The sequence below is a fragment of the Eucalyptus grandis genome, chromosome 3, assembly GCF_016545825.1.
Source record: "Eucalyptus grandis isolate ANBG69807.140 chromosome 3, ASM1654582v1, whole genome shotgun sequence".
Taxonomy (NCBI): Eukaryota; Viridiplantae; Streptophyta; class Magnoliopsida; order Myrtales; family Myrtaceae; genus Eucalyptus; species Eucalyptus grandis.
This window is the reverse complement of record NC_052614.1, coordinates 36,484,962-36,494,475: the sequence shown is the minus strand read 5'-3', so window position 1 is coordinate 36,494,475 and position 9,514 is coordinate 36,484,962. Positions and strand designations below refer to the sequence as shown.

Genomic DNA, 9,514 nt, shown 5'->3' with positions numbered 1-9,514 from the left:
GCCGCGCATGGCTACGTATGTGGGCACATGGCAACATGTGGCAACGCGTCTTCAACATGTGCCCACTCCTAGCGATGCGTGGGGGCACATGCAACCTCCCCCGGTGACGCGTTGGCCACGGTTTTGCTTGTCTTGACAAGCCCATTCCGTTTTTATAATTAAAATTGATTTTTATTGAACAAAAAATCACAAAAATATGGCAGAAAAAAAACTATGCAATCGTGTTCTAATCTATGGAGGCTCTGATACCACATGTAAGACACGAGAATGCAACCTAAGATCTCCATAGCTAAAATCAAGAACGCTTATAAACAAGTAAAGAGATTAACGCACTTGATTTGGACCATTATTCTTGATGCAGAATAACAACGATCCAAACTCATGAATTTCTCATTTATTGCTCTTTGTATCACTAGTTCAATGGGATGGCTCCTTACCTTAGTGCTTAATAAACGCTCCTTTGTGAGGATAATTGCATATGTTAAGGTTAAAGGAGAGACTTAAGTATTATTTATAGAGTTTCCAACCACATTCTCTCATTACAAGCAGGGCTCAACTCGGCCCACACTAGCCAACCCCATATTAAACTGATTAAGAAACCTTCTATCTCACCTTAGACCAACCCCGTAAAATAGTAAATTATAATATTAATTAATGTAACCCGACTAGGAAAACTCTTACAATTAAATTAGGCAAATCAACTATCTTTAAGAGTTGCCAATCCAACTCTACCAATGATTCAAATTTTCCCAACTGTGTATTGAGCTCCTTTTCTTTTATTGCAAAGCACACTTGTAAATCTTGATGTATAAGCTTAACTAACCCTCTAATAAAGCATGGGAGTTCACTGCTATACTTGTTCATACATATTAGTTAACCTTGTAAATAATGCACACTCGTAAACCAATTTCATTAACACATGAAATATCTAGATCCTCCAAACAATAGAATCAGAATGGAGTTGGCGAGAATTTCATTACATTGATAGCAAACACATTCACCTTTACTTTGACAACCGACGAAAAGAAGGCTTCAAGAGTCAACATCTAACAATTTCCTTGCCTTATAAACCTCATCAGTAACCGATTGAAGTACTTCTTCGTAGCTGCAGCAATGCACGATTGAAGGACAGCTCATTTTAGTTGGACAGATAGAAATTTAAAGGTTTTCAAAATGATGGATAAGGACACCACAATGCTACAACTTTCGTATGGTGTTTACTTGAGTGCCATAACTTTTTTTTCAACCACATAAGTTTCATAACTTGTAAAAAAGTTTGCTCGAGTACCATTATTTTCAATTAATCATCCAATTTTTTTTAAAAAAAGTTCACACAGGTGCCAGAAAAACGATGTGGCATAGCATTTATGGTGAACATTTTAAAAAAGTTACGGCACCTAAATAATCGGTTGAAAAGTTGTATGGCACTCAAATAATCGGAAAGAAAGTTTTGACATTCAAGTAAGCACTATATATATAAGTTATGGTATTTAAGTGAGCGCTGCATGAAAATTACAGTACTTGTGGTGCTCTTTTTCCCTTAAAATGATGATCTAACGTTGATTTGATTTCTCAGACACCTGTAACTTGAAGATCTTTCACTCCGGAAAATATATATGTGTGCGTGCGCAGGGCCGTAACAGTATGCAATTTTGTTCTATTCAACCATAGAGTTCCTCCAGATACTACAGACAAGAAGGATCCGCTTCTTATTCTACAGGATTGAATTTGCTTGAGTGGACAATTTGTATGCAAAAGGGCTGCATTCCAGTAACTTTGAAACTCTCAGTGTTGGGAAAGTTCAATTGAATGACTTATTTACCTCATGATTTAGTGGCGAAATAGCAGATTTACCTGTTGTTTTTCAAGATGAAACCCCTCAATGCTGCGACCTTAATGAGGGCCTCTTTCCATGACTTCACTTCATCGTGGTCGAAGTTCGCTCGGTGCTTGTCTAGGTCGCTTTTGTATAAATCAGTTTTGAGCTTAACATCATCAATCTCCACATCGTAGAAAATGGGGAGGATTCTTCTTTTCCCTTTGATTCTAACGTGCATTTTACCATGTAAGCAAGTACGCGGAGACACCAATGACCAGAAACATAGTTCCTAGAGAAGATGGGTATGTAGATATTAGAGTTAGCGAGTAACCCTAGAATCTTTTCCCCAGTCTCTTCATTGGACCTCAAGTCATCATTATCACTATAAACAGACATTTGATTCCAAATCATCCGAGAGTGAAGATAACTGACAATACTATGATGAGTGTCTGGTCCCTTAAAACTCAGGAACACATCAGTTATAGGCAATCTGTGGCAAAGCCAAGTCGATCTCGGGATATTGAACAATCTTTTCAAGATAGTGCGGCCACGACTACCAAACACCCAGCTTTCTAAGCCCTCGATGCCCTCAATGGATCTTAAATTCGGACAAGCTTCTAGCTCTAGATGTTGTAGCTTACCGAACTTGGAAAAATTGGGTAACTTTCCTATTAAATCGCATCTGGAAAGGAGGAGGTACTGCAAAGTTTCTAGTTCCGACAAACCTTGAATTTCAACTAGCCTATTCAAGCCCCTTAGTTCCAAGTGCTCCAGACTCCTCAAAAGTGACAGACCTGGTATTTCCTCAAGGGATTCACATCTTTTTATGTTTAGTTCCCTCAGATGCATTAGACCAGGAGTGACCGGCAGGTGTGATATTGGACATTCAATTAAATGCAGAACTCTCAAATTTAATGAGTTGGAAATTTGTGGTAGTGGACTAATACTTTTGAGTTTCAAATGCGACAAATGAGATGGAAGCTGATAGAACGGTTGCTCCCTCATCAAAGCCGCTTTAAGTTTTGAGTCATAGTCCCGCCTAGTAGAGTGATATCTACTTCTCAAATTGCTGAATCTATATAATTCCAGATGTTCTAAATCAGGGATGCTTGAGGGGTGAGGGACAAGAGAGAAGTCCATAGCTTGAACCGCAAGGAATTTTAAACTTGATGGAAGAGGCGGCACTTGTTGAAGGTCAATTGAACCCACTTCAAGTTTTTGGAGATGGAGACGACTTATCTCTGGAGGCAGTCTAGAAACACTAGTAAATGCTAAGTTCAATGTCTTCAAATGAAATAGCTTCCCAATTCCCTCCAAGTTCTTATCTGTCAGATCCCAGGATTTGTAGCCATCTAAAACTTCAAGCATCTCCAGTCCTCCAATAGTATGGGGAAACTCCTTCATCTTCGTTCTACTTATTCTCAACACCATTAGTTTCTTCAAGTTTCCGATCAGATCGGGTAGTTCAACTATGCCTGAGTTTGATACATCCAACTCTACCAACATTTTTAATTCCCCAATTGAGCTTGGAAGTTCCTTTATCCTCACGCACTCGCGTAAAGTTATGCATGTAAGATTCATCGCCCCCAATTGAGTCTGGAAGTCGGCAAATTTTGGGGTGGAAGCTTAATCTGAGACCCAACAAAGATTTCAAGTTGCCAAATCTCTCCGGAAGCTTCAAGGGTTGAAAATTTTCGGGCATGACGATATGCTTCAAAGATTGTAGAGAACTGACTTCTTCAGGCAACTCCCGAAGAGAACCACACACCCTTTGACATTCAAAGTCTCTAGGAGTTGAAGCTTAGAAATGGAGGGGTGAATTGTGATTAAGTTGGAACACCGAGCAAGTACTAACGTCTCTAAAGATGTGAAATTAGAGAAGTCAGGTGCCCTCGTCAACTTTGTGCAATCCGTTAAATCCAAAATTTTTAATTTTTTAGTCATCTGTAGGAAAAGAAAATGTGGAGTTAAAAAGAATGAAACACATCAATCATCCTATATTTTTTACAGAGTAAATATTCTCATTTTTATAACTCAATATACTCTCTCATTTACTTGCAATTGGCGCAACTAGGTCGCTTCTAACACTTCCTTTGGAGAAAACGGAATAATCTTCCGTTCATGGTAAGCATGTACGGTCAGTGTAATTGAAAATTATTTCCTTTTTATAAATTTAATACTCGTATCTAAACCTTAGTGGTGGAATAGTAAGTTAGTACTAAAATTCATAATCTACTAGAGATTTATAGTGATAAAACAGTTTGTTTGTAGAATATCACTGCTAGTCGACACCACTAGTAAACTATATAAGCAATCAATTCATATTCTTCAAATGAAAAACCAGCTCATTTGTACAAAAACGAAAGGCTGTTTATAATCTACTAGGGCAAGCCTGGTAAATCAATCATGTCGTTAGTCTTTTTCTGACTCGCAAGCTTAAGTACTTGTAAAATCAAAATAAATCTAACAATTTACTGCGATTTTATAGTACAAGGATAGTTTTTATGTCCATAAGTTGCAATCGTTAACCAATACTACTAGTAAAGTATGTAAGCAATCCATAATCTACCAGCGAATGATAGTTCATAGTCTAAAGGAGTATTTCAACTTGATTAATCGATTAATATATTTGTATGTTACTGAAAAATAAAACTTGGTACTCGGTAAAATCGAAGCAATGGCCACTATTTACTAACCATTTACCATGGAAAATAGTACTTTGTTTGTTAAAGTATCTACGCAAATCATAATCTACTAATTAATGAAGGGGTTCACTTGTAATATTCAAAAACAATTGGTAATCCGCTTTTAGATTTGATGATGGTAAAATCGTTATTTTGTTGATAATTTATTGAACTAAAAATTTGCCAATCAGTTCTTACTTATCAACAAAATTTCGAACTTACCATCTATCATTCAAATTTTACAATGCACAAACAAGTTTTCATTTCGGTATTGAATTAATAGAAATCTGCTTGCAAATTGCCATTGAAGTGTAAATCTTCCCATGTTTTAAGACCGTTACACATAAAACTATATTTCGAGTCTATTAACTATACGAGAATTGGGTACTTCTGTATATCCCTCACCCGTGCATCTTCATGGTGTAGAGTCATAATTAAGTTACAAAAAGGAAAATTGTAAAGCATCATAAAAGAAACTTACGATGTCACAATAATCCGTCGTCATTGAGTTTTAAAAGTGTGAAGAAAAAAATATGCAGAGTACAAGGTTGTACCAAAGGAAGACCAAAGTCTAGGAGAGACTCGTGGAATTTGACCACAGCACGTGGGGGTAGACACATATATGCGAAAGAAGAGATAGCACTGGCTTTGATATTAAATTCAAAAATTCAACCAAAAACTTAAGATGATAAATTGAAAGAGACAGAATGAATATAAGAGTATATAAGACCCGTTAGAAAAGAGACTTCAACAAGCCATAAAGCATTCAAACTCCAAACTCCAAAGTACGTAAATCTTTGAATTCCTCGAACCAAGGCGATAACGGATGCTTGAATAATACTATGGACCGTTGAGCACAGCTAATGATTCTTGCCACCGATTTTACGCTTATCATATTTTTCTGTGCCTCGATTACTAAAGCAGTCTGTAATGAATGGACGAAATATAGTAAAACAATGATGTTCTGCTCCTAATATCATTTGCTGGGACGATATGCTGATGCCATGTGATTCTATAGTTTCCTCTCATTTTCTTTTCAAATGTGTTTAGTTGTTAGTAGTCGACTCTAGAAGTTAGACTACCACAAAAATTTTAGATCAAGGCAGAACGCCACCTGTGTACCATGCTTGAATGATCTATAAACAAGGAAAGAAGGTGAACAGAGCAAGATATATTGTACCTGCATTTGACTCCATCCACCCCAGTCATCTTCGACATTGCTCCTTGAAAGGTCTAGCACAACCAAATTAGGAAATTGAAAACTCTTCGCATAAAATTCCTTATGCGTAATTTCCCGAGAAAACCATCTTAGCTCCGAAAGAAGGTTCTCGAAGTTGCCCAAAATATCGATGCCTTGCATTCGAAAGAACCTTAGATTTGGTAGAGCAACTAATTCTTTAGATTCAATGCTACAGCTGCAGCCATCCGAAGTCAGGCTTAGTGCTACCACATCTTCATTTTTCTGCACATGACAAACTCGATATTGAGCATGCAACATACGATTTACAGAGCTACAACAGAGAGGGCTCAAAAGCATGATCAAACAATTTCTGTGATGGTTGAACTCGCCACATGCGCTTTCTCGAACTATGGCAAAATCTTTTTCTCAACAAGTGGTTGTTTCCTCCTCTTCTGCATCAACTAATTTTCGCGTATGAAGGAATCAAATTTTCGATTTCTACTTTTCAGGAAATATAATTCAACATATTAATTAAAATTCTTCTTCATTTATTCTAAAAAAATCGGAGTGAAAATAATCTAAAAATTTCTTGATAAAGCAAGTTTTTTTTATTTCACCTGGATCACACGTAAACTGTTCTTAGCTTTTTCAAAATTCACTGGAACTAAGAAAATAAAGCAAACCTTCAGGCAATCTCTTTTGGCTCCCCTTCAAACTTTGAGACCCTTGACCGAAGGTTTGACAGAAGATGTGACCCCGACAAGACAAAAGCGACGGAAAACAAAGCTATCTTTTGGATGCATATTTTAATCAAATTGCTGCTTTAAATGGGAAAGAAAAATTCAAAGAATTTCTTGCTCCAAATATTTTCAAACATACGCAGTTCCCGTTTACCTTTTCTCCTCCCAGTAGTTTCAGGGCCTCCTCTCGAATCCACACCCTGCAAAACTTGCAAGGATATATTTGAAGAACAATGTACCTTCCAAAGTCTCGAACTTGATCATGCATCCAAAATCTATTATCCTCTTTAATTTTGATAAAGGACCTTTGAGAGAGAACCCTCATTGCAATGCTGGGAAAGTATCCACAATCCTTCCACATGATAATCGGATATGTTTTGTCGGTATTGACGAAAAAGCAGGCAATACCCAAAAATATTTCTCGTGCTTATCCTCTAATCTTTTATAACTTATCATTAATGTATCTTGGACATCCTGAAAAGGACCTTCCTTTAACTTCTTTAGTGTCTCATCCCATACTTCTCTTTTATCCGAATGCTCCAAATATTTGCCCCAGTAAAAAAGATTAGACCCTATCACCACGATGGCCAAACGAAGCATGCCCACTATATGAACATTTTTTTGTTGAAAGAGCATCATATCCTTCTATAGCGAAGTCACTTCAAATGCATGCTTATAAAACAAATGAAGTGCTAAATCAAATCTCATTCCAAAAACTTCATAACGGAAAATTTCTTTGGGTTGGTTAAGGACCTCTTTACCAAATACACCCACTTGAGCCATTAGGACACTTTCGTCTCTAGTTGTGATAATGATTCTGCTACCAACAAAACCAATCAGATTTTCCGGCTAAATTTTCGAGCTGCTCTTTCTTGTCTAGATCATCAAGTACAATAAGTACTTCTTTATTACTCAATGTTCTTTTTATCATTGTGATTCCATGATCAACATCTTTAATTTGGTTAGCAATCCCATGACCGGCCAAATCTGATAAGAGCTTTTTTTGCAATTCTAAAAGACCACCATGAGATTGTGATGATGCTCGAACATCATCAAGGAAACTATAGCGTTCAAAGTGGGATAATAATTTGTTGAACATGACTTTGGCAAGAGTTGTTTTTCCAACACCACCCATACCATGGATACCAATGAAACGTACACCATTAGACCCAACATCCAACAATTTCATTATGTCTTCGACCTGAGCGCTATCTTCAACCCAATATTCAGTCACATTCTTGTGTCTTGAATTAAGCTTACGGGAAACCTCTTCTACAATCAATTCAATTTGCTCTCCTTGGCTGCAGCAAAGCATGAAAATTTCGTTTCAGTCAAAGACATGATAGACTACAGGACTCTAGGGAACATGTAGATACATAACTCTACGCATGGAAATGATGCATTATAAATAGAAATTTTCGGGTGCAGGTTGGGTCTGACACAATTTTCTGCGGGTTTAAGAAAACATTTTTCATCCACACCTCATTACCTTTTGTAGGTTCTCGAGCACAATCTTAGTCAGGATTCCATTAACTTCTAAATCTAATGCCACACCGATATGGTTTGAAATTTTGGACACACAAAGTTTCTTCCAAAGAAAAAGTGCAGGAAAATTCCCCTCTGTAAGAGCCTTCTTTCAGTCCATTAGGACCAAACTTCTTTTTGTGCATGGAGATACTTTCCACACACACACAACATTTAAAAGAGGGCCAATTCCAAAAAAAAAAAAAAAAAAAAAATCCCAAACTTTATGTCAAATTTCAAATTTGTCCTGAACTTTTTTGTCTTATATAAAACCCCAAACTTTAAGTCAGTCCTAAATCTACCCTAATTTTTTTTTATCTCAGAAAAACCTCAAACTTTAGGTCTAATCCTAAATTTGCCCCAAACTTTTCTTTTGTCTTAGAAAAACTCGAAACTTTAGATCCAATCCCAAATCCACCCTAATTTTTTTTTTTGTCATAAAGAAAATCATCAATTTTTACTACATTCCTAAATTTGTCCTCGTTAGCCCTCTGTCCAAATGTCGTGGTTAGTAGTTCTTAATTTTTTATATCGTAGAACAATTTTATTTTGGAAATAATTTTCCATGTCGCTTTGTTGATGTGTATTTATCATCGATGTGAAAATACCCTTTATATTGGGATTGGACCACTTGATAGATTTAAGAATATACTAAAAGTTGATTATTTTTATACAAACAGAAGGTAAAATCCTAAATTGATACATCCATCAATTGCCATGTGTTATTTAATTCAACAATTTGATAATAAAATTTAACAAAAACTAATGGAGGGTGGTCAAAAAATTAATTTAGGATAAATTTGTTACATGTCTACCAATTCAAGATTTTTTGTGATATTAACTCTTTTTTTATACAAAAGAAAATTTGGGGCAAATTTGAAATTGGACTTCAAGTCTAGGGTTTTTTCTGAGAAAAAGAAAAGTTTGGAGCAACTTTGAGACTGGATCTAAACATTGGGATTTTTATGAGACGAAAAAGGTTTGGGGTTGATTTGAAACCCAACCTAAATTTTGGGATTTATTTTGGAATTGGCTCAAATTACATATCAAGATTTAACGGTTTCAAGCCAAAAAAGTGTAAAAACTTGTTCAAGACAAGACTATGTATATGCTGAGGTTCATGAGAGCGCAAAACTCCAAATTCACGGTATCATTGTCCTCTGATCTGACGTGTCCACTTTTTCCCTTGTCCTTTTGTTTTTTTCCTTTCTTTCTCTTTTTCCAAAGGGAATCATAAAAAGGTAAGATTAGTTGTCGGTGATTTCATTGGTACGTCACAATCACAACGTGCAATAAAAGAGATAGGACGATTAGGGTGGAGCCGGGTCCCGCGAGTATTCACAAAGGCCTAGCTACTCAGGTTCACATTTGCGAAGGTGTACTGTCGTCGTAAGGTTGATGGAAGAAGCAGGATGATAATTACCCCATGACCGACGTGGTCATAAAGCAACTTAAGTCAATCAAAGTTAATATTAACCATCACTGTTCTTTTTTTTTTTTTTCGGCAACACGTCTTTCCTCCTCCTATATAGGGCCAATTCCCCAAAAACAAAAAACAAAAAAAACT

General features: G+C 36.5%; 1 protein-coding gene across 1 annotated transcript; it reads right to left on the bottom strand.

The window, feature by feature from the left end:
- Positions 1 to 2,058: 2,058 nt before the first annotated feature.
- On the bottom strand, positions 2,059 to 3,400 carry LOC120291834 (plant intracellular Ras-group-related LRR protein 4-like). The gene is made up of 2 exons (XM_039309583.1): positions 2,545 to 3,400; positions 2,059 to 2,108 (listed from the first exon to the last, which is right to left on the bottom strand). The coding sequence occupies exons 1-2, from the start codon at positions 3,398 to 3,400 to the stop codon at positions 2,059 to 2,061; spliced, it is 906 nt and encodes a 301-aa protein (XP_039165517.1).
- Positions 3,401 to 9,514: the final 6,114 nt, after the last annotated feature.

Coding starts and splice junctions, on each gene's coding strand:
- LOC120291834 (XM_039309583.1), bottom strand. CDS start 3,400: ATGAATCTTACATGCATAACTTTACGCGAGTGCGTGAGGATAAAGGAA. Junction 2,109..2,544: donor TAGGCTAGTTGAAATTCAAG/GTTTGTCGGAAC, acceptor CATCTTCTCTAG/GAACTATGTTTCTGGTCATT.